Source organism: Cottoperca gobio, chromosome 16, assembly GCF_900634415.1.
Source record: "Cottoperca gobio chromosome 16, fCotGob3.1, whole genome shotgun sequence".
Classification (NCBI taxonomy): Eukaryota; Metazoa; Chordata; class Actinopteri; order Perciformes; family Bovichtidae; genus Cottoperca; species Cottoperca gobio.
The window spans coordinates 13086011-13106370 of NC_041370.1; the positions used below are offsets into that span (position 1 = coordinate 13086011).

The following is a 20360-nucleotide window of genomic DNA, read 5'->3' on the forward strand; positions in this document are numbered from 1 at the left end:
TAATGGGTTTTACGTCAGTCTATATTCAGCTTCCTGTAAAAGACAGATCTTTGTGACCGGTCTCTCCAGTATGTAGTACTTGGTCTGGACTTTAACAGACCACATTCAGCCATGTGTGTGTCAGGCAAGGTCTGCAGTACCTTCACCTACAACCAGGATCCACGAGGAGCAGTAGAGTCTGCTACAATAACAACGTCACCTGTGACAAAGCTTCTCTTGTCCTTTGACCACCAGTAGTCGTTCCTGTAACAGTGGTAAGTACTCACAAATCCATCTGTGCCAGAAGAGATCTGAGAGGAATTGAACTTGCCTCCAACATCATTTGGTGTACAAATCACCTTTCTCAAACAGTCCAGATGGTAGAGCCTTTCAACAAAAGGATGTCATTTGGAGTCAGTGATTCCACATCATTAGGGTCATCTAAGATTTTGGTGATGGGACGGTCGTTCAAGATGGCTTCCACCTCGTACAGAAGAGTTTGCAGTCCTTCATCATCCAAACTTTGTTCATGTAGTATTGAGTTCAGCACCTTTCTGACCATGATTCTTTCCCATGCTCCGCCATGATATGATGCAGCAGACGTGTTGAAGCTCCATTCTTACTCCAGATTGAAGTAATGAGTTTTGAATTTTCTTTTGGTTTAGAGCAAAAAGAGATTCTCTCAGTTCACGTTCTGCTCCCACACAGTTGGTTCCGTTATCTGATCAGATGTGTGATACTTGGCCTCTTCTGTAAATAAACCTGCGCAGTGCATTGATGCAAGAACTGGTGTCTTAATCACTATGCCATTTCCAAATGCACTGCCCGACCAGCCATGCAGGTGGAGATAACTCCATAGTGTTTGATGAGGCTGGGGCCCCTATTGTGAATACTTTTCTTAGGCTTTTCTTTTTTTCACCCAGCTTTCCCCTGAAACGTCTGCAAACGACACAGTGAGAGGATCTTTCTAGCAGAAGCATTTGTACTTGTGATCACATACTGTTGACAAAGTGTGAAGAGCATGTGATTTCTTCCACATTGTCCTAAGTGCTCATTAATGTGGTGTAGAATGGGAGTTGAGATTCTTTAGCAAGAATGATTTGGTGTTTCATGCCATCAGGCATTGCTGCTTTGCTGAGCCTTCCTCCCACTCTCAAGAGCCCATTTTCCAGCACAGGACCAAGTTTGTAAACATGGATGCTCTTTTTCTTACTCCAGATGTTCCCCTTTTTCAAGCAATTATTTCATTATTGAACTTGACGAGTTGACATTACCTAATGATGGCACTTTCAGCTGTTTCAATATCTTCAGGAGATAGAATGAAGGCTCGATGAATCTTGCCCATGTCATTCTGCAGCTTAAGGTGCGAAACTGTGCCGTAACAACCCTTACTGGCATCAGAGAAGTGACGTTGTTGGGCACTTGTGAGCTGTGCAAAATCTTTGGGTTTGATGCAACTCTGCACGCTGAGCATTCTTAGGTATTCTAGCCACTCTAAACAACTGCAGCTAGTAGTTTTGGGGACATGTGACAGGTTTTGCAACATCAATTTGGCAGGTAAAGTAAAGGGTGCTAGAAATCCAATGGGGACGTAAACTGAGTTTACCACTGACAAGATATCCCGTCTTGTGCCATCTTGAACCTGAAGGTGTCGGTTTCCGCACACCACTGCAGTCCCAGTGTTCTCTCGACAGGAAGATTGTTTCTGTCGAAATCCAATTCCTTGGCTCTTTTTTCCACATCAATGGATTCCAACACTGACTTGCTGTTGCTGATCCATTTCACCAGCTGTTGTCTTCAGCTGTTTTTCTTAAGGCGAAACTGGCACAGCTTGGCGATGATATTGGCCCAAACAGATAAACAGTAATTCTGTATTCGGTGAGAGGTTATGTCAGTTCCACATTAGGCCACCACAGGAAGTGATCAATGAACAAGTTCTGAATTTCTTCTGCTCTAGATATTAAATCGAACGTTTATTAGATCAGTTTCTATATGCTGTGTTCAGTACAGGTTTAATCCTTGTGGGATAGCACATGCAATACTGTCCTTGTAAATGAGTGTCCATCAGATGTGGTGAATAATGGACTTTAACTGCAGAGTTGTACCATAACTGACATTTGACTTCAGGCCCGTTTGCATATATAATGGCAGGAGTCATCTACATGTGTAATTTTAACATTTACTAAACCTCTAGGAACCAGATTGTTTTTGGCACTGCCTGGTTTGGGGTAGCCTTTATTTAATCATGCAGACTCATCTTCCACTTGTTATTAGTTTGAGCCCAATATGGTCAGGGAGTGCACATGGACTCACAATTTGGTCAGCACTGACCGAAAAAGGTGTGCTCTGAGTTGCACTGCTCTTATTCACACGTTCATCTTGTATTCTTTTGAAACTCTGTGGAAATGTGTACCCAAACACATTTGATGCCTCCATAATTCAAGAGAATAAAGCGATTAAGGATAAATGCATTGATCTAATTTTGTTCAAATGTGTATGTATGAACACAAAAAGGTAGAGATGGGGAATCCACTTTGTTTTGATGACACTTTTAAACATTTGGTGCCAAAATGCATTCATTATCAAAGGAAAATTGTCTTAGGGGGATATGCTGACTACGCTGTTCTGCTTTTAATTCACTCATAATGCAACCAGTCAACAGACGGTATACTCAATAACATGTAGTGCCTGCAAAGCCCTGTTTAAATTGTTTATTTTTGAAGTTGTTTTTGTAGGTGATGACTCCTCCCAACATAAAACAAAAGTTACAAAATTGTCTAAGTAATCAAAATCATGTGTAAGAGACTTCATAAAAAACAAACATGAACACATACACACACACATATAGAAGTGAAAGTAACATAAAATTGGCAAACTATTGACCCTGTGATACTCAGCATTGGGTGCATGCAACCTGACAGTAACTGTAGAATATCTACAAAAGTCGAATTAAAGAATTATAGCATCTAACAACTTCAAAACACTAACAACTCCTGCACATTACATCGTGTGCAACCAGCGAGCACTGTTACGTGGGGCACACCAGATTCCTGACTCTTGTTTCGTGAAGTCTTGTCAAGGTTCAGTGTAATACAGCAGGATCCCCATCAAACAGTTTCAAGCAAGACTGTATATTTGGAACATACAAAATAAATTTTATTATCCATTCTCTTCATGTCTACATCTTATTAGAGTTTCTAGACAATGGCATTGTCAAATAACACACCCAAATTAATTCTAATAATCCTGACAGGTGCAACAATACATTTCTGTCAAGTCCAGGTGTCAAAATATAACTGAATGTGGAAAAGCAATTTAAATCATCTTCTTTGTTATTTTTCAACATAAAAAGGGGAGCCATGGCCCTGGGCCGCAGTGAGAGCTAGGCAGGACATGGCCATGAGCACACATAAACATAGGTGAGGAAGTGGCTTCAGGGTTGAGCCCCAGTGGCTGCAGGGACTTGTGTGGCCAGGGTGTTGGGAGCAGAGATGACAGGTGATCCAGCAATGTTAGCCAGTGGCTGTGAGGAGGACATTGAGGTGATGCCTAGGAGAGACAAGGGGCTCATTCATCATTTGGTAACGGCTCATATTTACATGTCATCACAATCTCAAACTAGATACAACTTTGATTGCAGCCAAAGAAAACAGTCAAATTGCAATTAAAGTTTTTTTTTTCTCTCATTTGAAGCAAAACAGAATATAGACTCAACTTTCAGCCTTTCCAAATCTTACTTTACTTATAAGTACAGCTGCAACGATTAGTAGATGGACAGACATTTAAAAATAGGCAGCTATTTTGATGATCGACAGTTATTTTTAATTCAAAAATGGTAGTACATGCTGTTTCCAGCCTCTAAAATACAGATATTTTCTGCTTTTCTCTGTTTAATATATTAAACAGACTATCTTTTGGTTTTGGACAGACAAAACAGACATTTAAAGACATCACCTTGGACTTTGAGAAACTGGGTTGCAGTGGTTGCGTTTGACTTTATCGTCGTCTCTCATTTTGACGGACAAGGTTGCCCATCATAATCTATTATTGCCAGTCATTTAAAAAATAATAATAAACCGATAATAATGACCGATCTTTAAAAAACTTGCTTCACCAGTCGTAAATCCCAGTGACGGCAAGATCTAAAGGTGGCTAGCAGGACGTTATGGCTCAGCAGAACATGCCGAGAGTGGCCCGTGTTTCACCGGCAGAGACCGTGTCCACTTGAACGTGGTATGCCCCCGTCGGTATGTCACACCAATAACGTCCCTCGATGCATATTTCTCATAAATGTATATTTTCTGTTTTATATTTGAATGAGTACCTGTTGCTATCATTGTGCTATTAGCTGGTTTGAACACCGGCACATCACTCAGATCCAGCGGCATAAGCCGTTTTTTTTTGTTTTATACCGGGCATCAGGTGTAATCAGTACACATGCTGTCATATCAGACTATCCAAAGATAGATCATAGTAAGAAAATACCCCATCAATCATATCTATGCTGGTAGAAAATGGCTAATAACACAATGACAGCAACAAGTAAGCGACTCCTTCAAAGTATTTATGGTGAATAATTAATATACTATATGTAGCTTGGTTAATGTTCCGTGACATGGAACTTTATATAATGTGTGATCACAGGCCAAAAATAATACCAATATCATTTTTGTTGTTAGTTGGCTCTAAATTTCTGTTATCGATTAGTCAGACTGGCTATGGTGGCAATGCTAATAACATCCACGTTAGACTAGAGAAACTGCGCAACACTGTCAATTAAAACATTAAAAAAAAGAATTATGGAAAATACGCATCGGGGGACGTTACTGGCGCGACAGTGCCATTCAAGCGGCACTTGTCGATAGGAAACGGTATATGCCGGTGGAACATTGGCGGCAAATCACTCTAGGAATCGGCATATGCCGCTGGACCACAGCAGCATACCATCAGCCACTTTTTCATCATGGCGCTACTGTTCCTGCACCGCCGCTGCTCCTCACAGAGAGGAGACGGGCTGTGAATGCCTTAAAGTTACGATAGATCGCCTTCAGTCAGTGTTCTGACTGAAATATTCGGTTGCTGGGATCTTTATTTTTCTCTATTTTTGAAATAAAAAATAAATTAAAAAAATCGACCGATAAATCGATAATGAAAATAATAGTTAGTTGCAGCCATACTTATAACATGTATAACTTTCTTCAATCGTCAGATTATGAGAGGAACGTTTCATTCTGAGCAGTATTACTTACCAGCCATCATACTTGAGGAGCTGACTGGTGTGGAGCTGGCCGCCATCCCTCCAGGAGTGGCCCCTCTTCCCTGATCTTTAACGATGGGATCTGAGAAGCAGAAGTAGATTTCAGCGCCTCATAAACCAAATACACGTGTTGACACAATCAAGCCACTTCATGTAGTGCGCTCAAATTTAGTTTTTTGAGTCAATTTGCTTAAAAAATAAGTAAGAAAATGCAGACAGGCTAATAATATATTTTTTAAAAGGTGATAAACAAACTTACAGAAGTAGGGGTGATCCATAGCCTCTCTGGCCGTGAGGCGGGCTTGATGGTCATAGCGCAGCAGTTTGTCCAGGAAGTCTAGAGCCTCTGTGCTGACCAGGTGCTGGTTCTCACTGTGCACAAACCTCTCCCACCTTTTGCGGGAGTGTCTATAGAGAACAAACCAGGGATCAAGTGTTAATTTGAGGCATTCATTAGCCGAAATATTCAATGATACTTCCGCTAGGTCAAAAAGCTACAATGTTTTACCTTCCGAGAATGTCATTGAACCGTGGATCCAATTCAATGTTGTACTTGTCAATGTAGTCGTACAGGTCCTCGGTGCCGAGTACTTTTGCGATTCGCACCAGCTGCAAGTTAGAAGAAGTTTAATTTAACAATTAATAGAATACACTTAGGCTTTTGTTGAATCATATGAAGGGTTTTGAGGGGCATGGATTCTATTGCAGTTTAAAGTGTAACACTCAATTAGGTAGTGGGTTTGTATGGAGTGCATACATTATGTCAATAAAGAGGTAATTATGGGAGACTAATTATATAGGAATTAGCAACTTGTTAAATAAATAATGTGCATGTTTCATAGTTTAAGAAGATGTTTTAATTATCAGGCCTAACTTTTTCATGTTGAGTGAAATAGTTCATTTTTTTTTTTTAATTATTGTTCAATCTCTGGGCAGTGTGAAAGTTGTACAACTTGAAAAATAAAATATTAAAACAACATTAGCCTTTGTGTACCAATAGAACTGAACGACCATTTAAACCGCAGTGTCACATTAAAAAAACAAGAACCAAAGAGCCATGGAATAAACTGGAAATGCTGTGTTCAGTGTATGTCGGGAGAGCCCACAACACAAATGACACAATCCATAGAAGTAAAATGTGTTACGACACGTGTCCACTGATACAGTCCTACATTTTTACTGCGTTACTGATAATACTATGTATTTTGCAATTGGGGGGGGGGGGGGGAGAAGAAAAAAAGCCCCAGATACGGCTCTCTTTAGGCCACAGGGTTATGACCGTACACACAAAAGACCTGATTCCACATACCTGATCATAGTTGTCATGACCGTGAAAGAAAGGCTCCTTTCTGAAGATCATGCTGGCGAGCATGCAACCCAAACTCCACATGTCCAAGCTGTAGTCATACATCTATAAATAATATAGAGAGGTTAAAGGCTTGAACTGGCTCCGTAGCTACATTTAAATATAGATTTTTTAAACAATTATCTCTTCTTTAATACTATTAATTGCCATTTTGACCAAGTTGTGTAAAACCGGCATGACTACACCTGTAGAAGAGAACAGGAAGCTCACCTGGTAGTCTACCAGCAGTTCAGGTCCTTTGAAGTACCTGGATGCCACTCTCACGTTGTATTCCTGGTTTGGGTGGTAGAATTCTGCCAAACCCCAATCGATTAGGCGAAGCTGGAAGTTTAAAAAATAATTTAGTTGAATGTTATTGTTTTTTTTTTTATATACAATTAGCTGGTGTCACAGCAGGCAAGACAAGAAATTAGGAAACTGGTCAGCATGTGAGACAATACCTTTCTGTGTTCATGATCAATCATTACATTGTGTGGCTTGACATCTCTGTGCATAATCCCCATACTGTGACAGTAATCCAGAGCCTATTAAGTAAAAAGAAAATATATATAAATTAAGAGTATACAATAAATGTTAATTTCTGGCAAGTGTTAAACAAGCAGACCATAAAATAGAGTAACAAAAGCCGTTTCATACCTTTAGGATTTCGTACATGTAGAACCGTATGTCAAAGTCAGATAGGGTTTGATACAATTGCTGTAAAACAATAAAAAAAGATATAGATACACATTTCTAAGCCATTTGATGTCCAAAATTACTAGAGAAGAAAGGGCTGATTTTTTACCTTGAAATCTGTGTTGTTCACATGTTCAAAGACCAGAGCAGGAGTTCGGGACTGAAAGGAGTAAGAGAACAATTGTACATGTGTAATTATGCATGAAACCTTGTATATACAGTATACAAGTTCTTAATTTTTACAGTGCAAAAAAGGAGAACACATTTACCACAGGATCCTTGACGATATCTAACAGTGAGATGATATTTGGGCCACCCCTCAGATTCTCAAGGATCTTTATTTCTCTCTTGATTTTCTTTTTCTTGACCGGCTGTGAACAAAGATAGTCTTGTGAGGTACATGAACTCTCCACTGAGGTGGCAAAATATTATGACTATGACTTATAAAATAATCAAATGATTATTTCCATACCTTCAGTATTTTGACAACCACTTTCTCATTGTTTGTGATGTTTATGGCTTCAAACACTTCACTATATTTGCCTCTCCCTAGTTTTCTGACTAGCTGATAGTCGTCTTGGTTCCTAAAAAGAAAAAGAAAACCACGGTCGACGTTTCTGAGATGGATGGCTTGCCGAACAGAACAAAACATACAACTCAAGCTCCAACAATTCGCCTTACCCCCATTCAACAACATGGGACTCATAATCCCAGTATTCCCGAGGTCTCTGTGTGTTTACATCAGGGTAAACTCGAGAGCGGCTTGGGACAGGGCCAGACATAGTCTACACAGGATCTTCTCAAAATCTCCTAAAACAATACAAATATCAACATTTAGGTAACTTAAAATTACACATTACATATACACACACACATACACACAACAGAGAAATCACAAGTAAATTCAAAAGCATTTTGTGTGCTTGATTGGTTAGCACTCGAGGACATCATTTAACTACAAATAGGTGATATGGTAATCTAATTATAAGGCAACACGATACCTGGGAGGTTCCCTCCAGGATGATGGTGATAGATGAATTGAAACAGGAGCAGTTGAGATGCCTTTATGGTACGAAAGCTACATGGGTATACAAATATAAAAACAGACAGTTATCCTTCTGTAGTCAAACCATTTGTTAGATCAGCACCATAATTAGAAGTAAGTAAATGCCAAAGCTTAAAAAGACATTTTAACTTGAAAATATTTCTCCACTGTTTCACAGGAAGTTGATCTGGTGTTTCAAATGAAACTGCAGATGTTTCAAGCAGAAGGTAGCAGATAGTCATTTAAAATAGCATATGTTATTTAAAAAAACATGGACATAACAAAAAAAAGAAATCAACTCAAAACTAAATTATTGGTGTCTAAATATTGATGCGTGTGAAACGTAGAGACCTGAATGTTAAATGGGGGCATCCAACCAGTCTAATCAGGAGGTACAGGGCTCAATACAGTCATCACTGGGGGCTACACCAAGGCAGTATCTCCTGTTGAAAAAATACAGAAAGTAGGTTGATTAAAATCAATGCTGTCAATTAAGCAAACACGAACAAACTATGTGAGCTAATGTATGCCAGCCAATACAGCTAGTGAGGCTACATTAAATTAATGTGTTTATGAAATACATCCAATCGACAAATAGTCGCTCTGGTACAAGACACTGGTTCAGTTATAGCCAGTTTACCCGCTAAATACTTTAATGAAGAGGTGAGTGTACGCAGAAACCCTCTGTGGCCCAGGGCCTGTACAAGTGCAGTGGAGCTAGCAGCTAGCTAACAAGCAAACCAGGCAGCTGGTCGGGCTGCTAGCTAGTTAGCATTAGCTCGTCAACAGCAGAGGGAAAAGCCGGTTGGAAAGTCACAACTAGCTTTCGGCCACATTATGGGACTGTAACGAAAATACCGTAACACCCCGCGTCAAAAAGGTCAAATGATCATTATAGCGGGTATTATTAACGTACAGCTAAACAACCAGCTTCGAAAAATATATTTCCTAAAGCTAGAAAGTGCTAAGCTAGCAGGCTAGGGGAGTGAATAGCCTGCTGGCTGGCGAGGCAACTGACTGACAACGCCTTGAAAAAACATCCTACAAACACTGTGATCGAGCAGTAGAAAGGCACTGCGGTTGTGTTACTTGTTCTCAGCTTTTTCTCACATATAAAACTCTCAACAGCGGTTCACTACCTACGACAATTTGTGGTTAAATAACACGATTACCTCTCAGCGTTGTTGGGACGTCAATATGGCGATGGTTGGGATCAAGAGCTTAGTGCGAACAGCCTTTCCCGCAGAGGGCGCTCTCCCTTTTTTCTTTTTCATGGGGGAGATTGTAGTTTCCTCTGCCACCAACAGGTTTGATAGAAGCATAAACTTTTATCTGCATGCGTATATGTATTCAGTCAAAACTGTAATGTTTTGTCAGTGAATGTTATTTGTTTAAACCAACCCCAAATGCAGTGTTCATTTCCACAAGCAACATGTACCTCAAACCCCCACAGGCCCCCCATATTGTTGAGGGCAGATATGATTCAGTAGGCCAACATAAGTCACATATTTTTATATAATAGGCTAGTTGGAGTACAGCAGACACACACACACACACACACACACACACACACACACACACACACACACACACACACACACACACACACACACTCGCTGCTTTTCATTACTGCATTATTGTGCTCATCATTTCAGGATATTTCTACCAATTGACATTTCTATAGACTAATGCTCAGCGTAGTGCCAGGGCCTGTTTTAAAAAGGCCTTTGTTAAGTCAAAAATATAGAGTTCACTGGGTAAATGGACAATGGCAAAATAGTGACAGAAAACAATGAATGTTCTGTGGCACCATTTGAAAAAGCCAGGGGCATTTTCCTGAAGTAGCCACCTGGTATCAACACATAATAGAGAGAAAGACGAATCCTCTTTGTGTGTTGTTTCCATCTTGAATTAATATAATGAATAGAACCTTGTAAATTCCTTCTGTAGCCTAATCGTTACGCCTCTTCCTGCAAGTCATGCACTGTTAAACACACAGAATTAGTCTTTGACTACTCAATTTAATACATCTTTTCGAAATCTATAATTAACTACGGTGAGACCTATTAAAAGCAAAAATTCAGACAGTTTAAAACAGAACTCTTGCTGACAAACAGTGGACAGAGCTGAGGATCAAAGTCAACAATGAAGCTGTAAGTTTTTATATTTATCTAATTTCAAAAAATGTTTTATCTGTCATTGAACTGTAGGCTATTTAGTTTCCCAGCTGCAGATGACAATGCAATACAATTCTATATAAACATGCATTTCAACCTTGAATTGATTGTAGTTGTATTTATTTCAGCTTCATGTGTCTACTTCTTCCTTTATTTGCAACTATGGTGGTAACTGCCCCAATCAGAGGTAAACCAACCTGAAGAGAAATTTTTTTACTTGTTTTGAGTTTACTCAACTTTTGTACTTTACGTTTAAGATTGATTCAATAGGACAGTCGTGATAAGCCCTTGTCTTTCTTTCTTCCTTTCTTTCTTTTCAAGAGCGAAGAGAAAATGTGTTAAGCTTCCTAAATGGTAAGATTATCTTTGTAATTTTGATGTTTTTGTTTTTTTTTACATGCAAACTAGTCTGAGTACTTCTTATTGAAATTAGATGAATAACTGCATAATAATTGCATTGTTCATTACTCTTTTTATAGATACACTTGGCACAACTACTGAAAATGCCATATCTGCAAATACAACAGGTGTGTGATTCAAAATATAACTCTCAGATACACTGACATAGATTCAGTTTTAAAACAGGAAGGTATCATCTCACTAGATCCTCAAAGTAATTTTTGTTCCTCAAGAACAGAAACCTGAGTGTCAAAGACCAGCTCAAAAACAGAACAGAGACGTAGTCTACTTGGCTACTTGGTATTTGTGTTGCTTTATCATTGCAATATATCTTCAGTACTGTAACAAGCACCTTTGGCATTATCTGATAGTTACCAAAAAAAAAACCCACCCCAGTGATTATCATCATATATTGTTTCATGTCTGCAGCATATCGAAACCCACCAAGTACAACTGTGAAAGAGCAAGATTCTGAAGGTACGTTGGTGTGCTTTTTTCCTGTTGAAAGAAATAAGTACACAGTAGTACAGTAATCTATATATATATATATATATATATATATACTTTGATTTCCAAATTGTCTGTTGATTTGGTATTACACATGCCTCACATCAAAATACAAAAAAGCTCTTGAATTTGGTGCTTTATTGTCGCATCTTTATTTTAAATAGCAGCAAACTCCCTCACTGATATGTCAGAGGCACAATCTACAGAGAGTTCTAACTCCAATGGATTTACAGGTATGTGGTCTTTATTTCACATACAAATGTAGAAATCTTTTTTTATTTAATATAAACAAAACAAGGTTTCTTTATTTTTTTCAGGATCTGAAGTATCTGATAAAAGTGGAGGTGAAAGCAGAGGTGCAGTACCTTACATTTATAAACTACCATCCCAATGTTTGGTTTAGGGTTCTCTCTTATACTTGTATTATTGACTTTTAACAATGAAGTAATCTTGAATCTTAAATATTATATACTGTAAATATTGATGCAGATGTTGTTGCAATAACATTTACTCTTCCCAAATGCATTCAAAGTCCTTGACAGTGATGAGATCATGATTCCTAAAGTTGTGGAGAAAGATAAAGCACCACCAAGGAGGAAAACCAATGTGGGGCCAATGGATATGAGCAGCAATCTGGTTCAGGGGAGCAGGGATAGTGAGGAAGGAGAGACGGTGGATGCTCAAGAAACTGAAAATCTGTCTGGAAAACAAGTTATCTGTTTGAGTGGAGACCAAGTGACTGGCAACCTCCAAAGAAGGGCAACACCAGGAAGAGTTCATAGGTTAAGTGATATGTTGGTTGCGGGTCCAAGCAGAGATCTGCTGGATCGGGATAGTTTGGAGTACAACAATGGCAGACCGGCTCTAGTGGGCAGCAGAGGAGATACAGACTATGATGGTAAGACCCTGCATTACATAAAACAAATTACATTTTGCTCCGAACAATCAAAGGATGAACAATTGGTTTTAATATTCCCACAGAAACCAGAGAATTTATCAGCTCTGAAACTTATCCAATAGGTATGAAATGTTTTTTTCCCCCACTAGTGAATATTGTAACAACATTGTTTGATAACTAATGCATACAGTGAGTGGTTTCCTGAAAGATCTGCCATCCCATGTGCTTTAGCCCCTGCAGAGCACAACCCCAGTGTCATCTTTGTTCCAGCAAAGAGCAGAGCCTCCTGATGATCATACAAAGGTGTGTTTCAACTGCATTTGTATAAGAAAAATGTTTTCCGCTTAAATCTTTATCCAACCAGTCTGGAGTAGGACACAACGGCATCACATAATGCACATTTAAATTAGTATGTCATCCTGTGTAATTGTGTAATTATAAGACCTTGCTTTGTTAATCATCTGGTATGTAATATTGAATAGCAATTGTTTTTCTCTCTTTTTCCAGAATTCATTTCTTCCTCATAATGAGTCAGGGGCTGCCATCTGTTGAGTCATAGGAGACAGACTGGCTGCTCCCAAATGTGCTTTTGGGACTTTTTCCTCCACATTTAGATTTTTACATGTATTTTGTTGTGTGATCATGTGAACAAGTCTTTTTTTTCCTTCTTTAAATAATAAATAAATCTCATGGCTTACTCATGGAAACAGGTTAAAGCTGCTACAGCATGATATTTGGTACAATGATTGTGTTACATTACATACAGAAATGAGTACAACTATTTTTGATGATGACTTAAAACAGAATCTAGCTGAGCCTGAAATGTGTCGCTTTTGTCTCAATATCTGAATTCTTTGTATGTTCACTGTAATGTAAAAAAGTGTAAGTAATCTCGTAACATATAAATACAAAAAGAAAGAAAATGTAAAGAATGCATCTTTTTCATTTCCTTGTTTTTAAAATGTAGTATAATTTATTATCAGTTAAATAGAAATACATATTTAATAACAGCTTAAGATTTACAAAAAAACAATAATTTGATGCAGTGAGCATCACATTCAGCACAACACAGTATTTAATAAATCATGCAAAAATACATATATAATGTATGTTATTACCTATAATGCTGCGGGATTATGAGTGGCAGATCAAGAAGTGCGTAGAAGAGTGTGTGTTGTTATCTAGTTATAGCTTGTAGACGAGGCGTTGCTGGGATTTTTATAGTTCCATTGTTTCATTTCCTAAAGTGCTGAAGATCACAGTACACATCTGATTGGACTCCATGTAACTCCTACAGAAAAGCCAAAACAATTCATCATGGAAAAACACATAATATATAGATATAGATATTACTGAATACAACTTTCATATTCTTTAATGCTTAAATAATGAAATAGTTCTGCTTTACCTGGTATGGAGATTCTGTGACTTCTGTTGCTATTTTCTTTGATACTGATGATGGCAGATTTCTTTTTCCTATTAAAAAGTGTCAAACTACTGTGATCCTGCCATATTACCACCCATGTACACAAATTAGCAGCAATACACACAAAGTTAGTGCTCACCATCACGAGAATCCCATTCCCTCCTTCTCTTGTGATGAGTTGCGAAGCAGAACACAGAAATGATGATCAAGATGGTCAAGAGGATATCCGAGGCGATAATGCCCATGACAGAGCCCATATTTATCAGGTAACAGGAACCACAGTCTGTGAAAGAGTGAAGATGTTTGTTGTAACACAAAACCAAAGCACACAACATCATTGTCCAGCAGAATATGGGAAAAGGTTTAGGAAAGTTACATACCTTGCTGTCCTTCTGTAGATCCTGAAAGACAGAGAGTTATTTTAATCTCAGATAATATCAACCGTGCCTGCACTCATCGCTACAATAATTCACTGTCAAAACACCACTCACCAAACAACGAACCCACAATACAAAGAGCGTCAGACATCTTCTTTATGTTGGTTTATGCAAAGGAGGAAATGAGAGTTCGAGGGCCAGCGGTCCTTCAGCTCTCTTTCGAATGGCTATGTCGTCGTACCCATAAACAAAATGTTGAAAGCCAGCGGTACAGTAGGAGGTTTCAAAGATGAAGAGCTGTCCACACGGGCAGCGGTATGAGGATGTATCACCATGTGACTGTATGAGGAGGAAGAGGGAGTCCACTGAGAGAAGAGGAAGCTGGTGCTTCTCTGTCATGTCACATTCATGTGAGGGAGGCAGGTCTCATACATATAAGAATAAAATAATCCACTCTGTCACATGTGATCATTAGCATTCAGACATTCTTTTTGACTTTTGTTAATGTTAATTCTTTAAATTAATGTGCCCAAGTGATGCCAAGATAAGGAGCTGATTAAGGTCAGTTTCACACACCTACAGTTTCTGCTGAAATGCATGCGATCATATCTCCGAATAGAGCACTTCCTCATGACCTGTGGTTTTGAAGAGCAGGCGGTTGGCCACAGTCACTGCTGCCTTGTCTGTGAGCCATTGTTAAACCACAGGTTTATCTCTAAAAGTGATGTCCTGCCAGTGAAACGAAAGCATACCTGTATTGTTTTTGTCAAGGAGACTTTTATTGTTCATGTTCAAATACAAATACAAATGATATAAAATACATATATAAAATACAAGCATATATGTACGGACATCATGAATGCTGAGCACATACAGAACAACAATGATAAAAGAAATGTGTATTACAAATGCAAAGTGCTGCACATTATAAAACGATAGGATATATAAAAAAAGGTGACTATGATATCAATTGAGCAGAGCCATATGTAAAGTTAAAGTTAAATTTAATTTAAAAATATTTTGAAAATTAGGAATAAAAGTTAACAATTTAATTAAGAACAGCCAGAAGACCCATGAAAATAATCAGTAACATTTTATAATGAATGAAAAATGTTAAGGGAGGACTAAATTATGTATTTAGCAGCAAAACAAATGTGAACCTTTTGACGGCATTTTGATATTAAAGCACATAATAGTAACAAAGTTTGTGAGTTGTAACTAAGTGCTCTATTAATGGTTAATAAGTAATTTACTAATACTTTATAGATGGGTCATAAACCATGAATAAGAACAACTTTTGGGTCGTCAGGTTGTAATAAACTCCTTCTTATCTTCTTCTTACTGGACAGTTTATTTTATTTTTTTACTTCTTAGTTAATCAGTAATGTTCATCTAATAGGTCATTTGACCTCTGACCTTCTGGAAAAAAACTATATGATTATTTTTAATTAAAACGAAAATGAATAAAAAATTAAATGATAATTAATGACTCGCCAGCCAGATTTTTCATAAACTGGCAACCCAAAAGTTTTTCTTATTAATATCTTATAATTGATCAATGAAAGATTAGCTGGACTTGATCCAGGGACTTTGCAATTATACAGACAGAGAGAGATAAACTGTAGGTGTAGGTATCATCAACACAACTGTGAAATAAAGGGATATTCAATGAAAGCATGATTGGTCCCAGAATAGAACCTGAGATGATTAGGGTTGATGACAGGACAGGAGAAAAGAGAAGTTTTCTTTCTCCAAATGGTGTCAAAAGAGGCCCTTTAGTCCAAAAGTAAAGAATAGATCAGTCAACTCTGAGAGATTTTGCAAGCTACCTTGCAAAAACTTCCCAAATTTGGTGAAAGTGAGAAGAGACCGTTTACCTTCAAACCTTGCCTGGCCTCTTGAAAAAAACACTTGGGGTTATTTATTCAAGAGTGTTTCCACTGTATAAACTGTGACTACACAACAAACCTATAGAGGAGGTATGTCAGACAAATATTTAAAAGATATTGAAGCGGCTTTGGTCAACAGGTTCTTTGTGTTTGAACAACACAGCAGGCATCAGTTTAACCACAGTATTATCTTAACACACAGCGACACTTAACATCACCTGCACTGAATCTAATCAGGGTGTCCCGTTTTTGTCACACACTGCTCAAATGTCACTTTAGTTACAGCATTATACAATAGATGAGAAGAAGTAAGTGTGACAAATAAAACAAAAGAAACACATTGGAAGCTAACAAACAGAAAACCCAGTGAACCAATCAAACACATACAAATGCGCACAGACAGTATTTATTGAACACTGAAAAAAATCTTCTTCCATCTGTGAATGTTAAAGTCCATTCAAAATAAATCTTAACAGACAAGGAAGTGTTGTATGCATGTTTTATTGACAAAACAAATGGCTGAAGCGGAAATGTTTACATTATCAACATTTCTATTAATACATCCTCAACTTGGTGGCCATTCTAAAATCACTATTTTTTGAAATTCCTCATATCAATACAGCTGAATTTATTTACATAAAATCTTCAGGGCGTGTTAACAAGATTCTGTTTATGGTACATTTTGCTACCAAAAGTCAACTGCAGAGGGTGCTGTATTTGTTACAGTGCCAACGTTTCATGAAGCTGGACAGCATTCAGAGATATTATATTCACAAGGTTGGTGAATTTGATTCACTCCCTTTGAGTTTAGTTTGACACACCTGGCATTTATTAGGGTTTGTAAAAAATAACTTCAAGCAAATAGCTGGACTGCACACTGTGGTAAATGTAAAAGGCTGTCACAGTGAAGAAAGACTCATACGCCTCATACGACTCAACAACTCAACAAATTCGACGAGACATGACAAAGGCTCATTGTAAGGTTTTCAAAAGTGTATTGCATTGCATTGTGCATCCAACGTATTGTAATTAAAAGTAAAAGTGTAGTCAAAACAGTTTTTTCTTATATCGTTTCTCTGAATTAAGATTTAGGACATTCTGTAATACATAAAAAAAAAGTGAACATAGTTTCATAATGTACAGCACCATCTTTAGATTAGCTTTTGCAGTTGGCCCGGACATTCATATACACTTTGTTAGCTGTGAAGAGATGAGAGGAGAGACACAAATAGAGAGATAATTTAGTATTTGACAATATGAAGTTATAAAATACACAAAGAACATAATAAGAGAGCGAGGTGAATATAGCGGTATTATAGACCACAGGCCCTCTTGGCAGGGTTAAAGGAGTACCAAAGAGGCCATAACGTCTTTACAAAATGTAAACAAAGAATCCTGTCAACATAGGAGAAAAACATGTGCATCATAAAACTGAAGTATGAAAAGGCATGAGCAGATCTGTAAGGCTCATCCCTCGTAAACCTTTTTATTTACACTTTATTCCCTGTAACACACAACATTGCAGATATAAACACCACAAAGACATATTTCAGCCCCATTACCTCACCTTTTTCTATCTTCTGATGCCTAAAGCTGACACATCGGTAGGTGACAATGACAATGATAAGGGTCAGCAGCACATCTGCACAGATGATGGCTGCTATTGTCCCCGGCTCGAGCCTGTAGCAAGACACAGTGTTCTCTGGCAAACACAGACAGACAGTGAATGAACAGAGAGATTGAAAAGAGTGGGATGGAAGATGTGAACTTAGACTAACTGGAAAACATGATTCATCAGATGTTGTTGTCTGGCTCTACGTTTATGTTGCTTTTTTGACAGGATTCATAAAAGTTGAATTTTGATGTTGTGTGTTTTGCTGTACGTACCTGTGAGCGCCACAGGCAGGTCTGAGAGAAAGAAAAGAAACAAACATGAAAACATGAGAGATTCTGCTTTTTTGCTGTTGATAGCACACAGCAACACCTCTGTCAGTTATATTTCCGTTATGTTTGTGGTTTCATTTTCCTGTGTCAGACTACCTAAATGTGTGTGTGTGTGTGAGAAGGAGGGGAAAGCTATGAAAATGTACTTACTGCACAGAAAAAATAGGACGACAATAAAATATTTGTTGTATGCCATTGTCAAGTTTGTCAATTCCGTCGTGAGCTTTCTGAAAGACAATAAGAGACCCAACTTTGTGTTGTGCTACATGCTTCAAAAAGGTAGAATTGCATTTACAAAAACAATCATATGTTGTGTTATCATTTTATTTCCTTCAAATTCTAATGTATTTGATTTCAGTATCAAAGTGAAATCACCTAAACTGTTTGAGACTGTTTGACCTTATTTAAATGCAAACTCCTGTATCACAATGAGTCATACTTTTCTGCGTAGGCATTTCACAAAAATAAATGAGAAAAAGAGAATCGAAAATCATTTTGATTCTTAAATAAACTCATCTAAAATCATCTAAATATCATAAAGATTAAGTTCTGTATTTCTATGTGGAAAATTCTGTATTCACACTCACAGTTACATAAAACAAACGTTTGGCCACAGGTATTCTGGTTGTATCTTCAATCTAAAACTACATACAAATCCCTTTTGATTAGACTTGATAGACTCTGGACAGACTGAATGGTTAAAAGTTGGGATGAGGAAGAGAAAGTCAACGTGAGTTAAGATCCTCATACCTGATCTCCCCGCGCTGATCTGCTGCCTGGAACCCAAAAGATGATGTGACTCTGGTATCCCATTAGATTTCACTTTTGAGGTCTGACGTCATTTTCTTCCTTCCTCTGCTCGTCCGTAACACTGCCTGTTTGTTTTTGTGTAAATGCAGGTTGAAGGTAGAATATAACACACTTACACATTTTCAAGAAGTTTGTGTTTGACTTTGTACTCCACTTACATAGAACTAAGTAAAATACACACTCCACACGTAATACAAATATAAGTAAGTAAGTAATTAAGTAAGTAAGTAAGTAAGTAAGTAAGTAAGTAAGTAAGTAAGTGAGTGAGTGAGTGAGTGAGTGAGTGAGAAAGTAAGGAAGTAAGGAAGTAAGTAAGTAAGTAAGTAAGTGAGTGAGTGAGTGATTAAGTAAGTAAGTAAGTGAGTGAGTGAGTGAGTGAGTGAGTAAGTAAGTAAGAAAGTAAGTAAGTAAGTAGGTAAGTAAGTGAGTAAGTCAGTAAGTAATTGAGTGAGTGAATGAGTGAGTAAGTAAGTAAGTAAGTACGTAAGTGAGTGAATGAGTGAGTGAGTAAGTAAGTAAGTAAGTAAGTAAGTTAGTTAGTTAGTTAGTTAGTTAGTTAGTTAGTAAGTTGGTAAGTTAGTAAGTTAGTAAGTTAGTAAGTGAGTAAGTAAGTAAGTACGTAAGTAAGTAATTTAGTTAAGATCCTCATACCTGATCTCCCCGCGCTGATCTGCTGCCTGGAACCCAAAAGATGATGTGACTCTGGTATCCCATTAGATTTCACTTTTGAGGTCTGACGTCATTTTCTTCCTTCCTCTGCTCGTCCGTAACACTGCCTGTTTGTTTTTGTGTAAATGCAGGTTGAAGGTAGAATATAACACACTTACACATTTTCAAGAAGTTTGTGTTTGACTTTGTACTCCACTTACATAGAACTAAGTAAAATACACACTCCACACGTAATACAAATATAAGTAAGTAAGTAATTAAGTAAGTAAGTAAGTAAGTAAGTAAGTAAGTAAGTAAGTAAGTGAGTGAGTGAGTGAGTGAGTGAGTGAGAAAGTAAGGAAGTAAGGAAGTAAGTAAGTAAGTAAGTAAGTGAGTGAGTGAGTGAGTGAGTGAGTGAGTAAGTAAGTAAGTAAGTGAGTGAGTGAGTGAGTGAGTAAGGAAGTGAGTGAGTGAGTGAGTGAGTGAGTGAGTGAGTAAGTCAGTAAGTAATTGAGTGAGTGAATGAGTGAGTAAGTAAGTAAGTAAGTACGTAAGTGAGTGAATGAGTGAGTGAGTAAGTAAGTAAGTAAGTAAGTAAGTTAGTTAGTTAGTTAGTTAGTTAGTTAGTAAGTTGGTAAGTTAGTAAGTTAGTAAGTTAGTAAGTGAGTAAGTAAGTAAGTACGTAAGTAAGTAATTTAGTTAAGATCCTCATACCTGATCTCCCCGCGCTGATCTGCTGCCTGGAACCCAAAAGATGATGTGACTCTGGTATCCCATTAGATTTCACTTTTGAGGTCTGACGTCATTTTCTTCCTTCCTCTGCTCGTCCGTAACACTGCCTGTTTGTTTTTGTGTAAATGCAGGTTGAAGGTAGAATATAACACACTTACACATTTTCAAGAAGTTTGTGTTTGACTTTGTACTCCACTTACATAGAACTAAGTAAAATACACACTCCACACG

At 37.8% G+C, this 20360-nt stretch overlaps 3 protein-coding genes across 3 annotated transcripts; 1 reads left to right on the forward strand and 2 right to left on the reverse strand.

The window, feature by feature from the left end:
* Positions 1–2675: 2675 nt before the first annotated feature.
* LOC115021627 (casein kinase II subunit alpha-like) lies at positions 2676–9615 on the reverse strand. The gene is made up of 15 exons (XM_029452173.1): positions 9495–9615; positions 8674–8765; positions 8279–8355; positions 7959–8087; positions 7750–7861; positions 7547–7648; positions 7387–7437; positions 7239–7298; positions 7043–7126; positions 6813–6923; positions 6546–6647; positions 5745–5845; positions 5496–5644; positions 5229–5318; positions 2676–3528 (listed from the first exon to the last, which is right to left on the reverse strand). The coding sequence occupies exons 4-15, from the start codon at positions 8057–8059 to the stop codon at positions 3413–3415; spliced, it is 1179 nt and encodes a 392-aa protein (XP_029308033.1). The 5' UTR covers positions 8060–8087; positions 8279–8355; positions 8674–8765; positions 9495–9615; the 3' UTR covers positions 2676–3412.
* A 1037-nt stretch (positions 9616–10652) lies between these two features.
* LOC115021560 (uncharacterized) lies at positions 10653–12696 on the forward strand. The gene is made up of 9 exons (XM_029452075.1): positions 10653–10686; positions 10821–10853; positions 10979–11026; positions 11328–11375; positions 11570–11638; positions 11723–11761; positions 11938–12303; positions 12387–12425; positions 12535–12696. Exons 1-9 carry the CDS (start codon positions 10662–10664, stop codon positions 12591–12593), a joined length of 726 nt encoding a protein of 241 aa, XP_029307935.1. The 5' UTR covers positions 10653–10661; the 3' UTR covers positions 12594–12696.
* A 500-nt stretch (positions 12697–13196) lies between these two features.
* On the reverse strand, positions 13197–14403 carry tyrobp (transmembrane immune signaling adaptor TYROBP). Its single transcript, XM_029452076.1, has 5 exons — positions 14221–14403; positions 14110–14130; positions 13869–14012; positions 13712–13779; positions 13197–13594 (listed from the first exon to the last, which is right to left on the reverse strand). The coding sequence occupies exons 1-5, from the start codon at positions 14255–14257 to the stop codon at positions 13538–13540; spliced, it is 327 nt and encodes a 108-aa protein (XP_029307936.1). The 5' UTR covers positions 14258–14403; the 3' UTR covers positions 13197–13537.
* Between the last annotated feature and the right edge of the window lie 5957 nt (positions 14404–20360).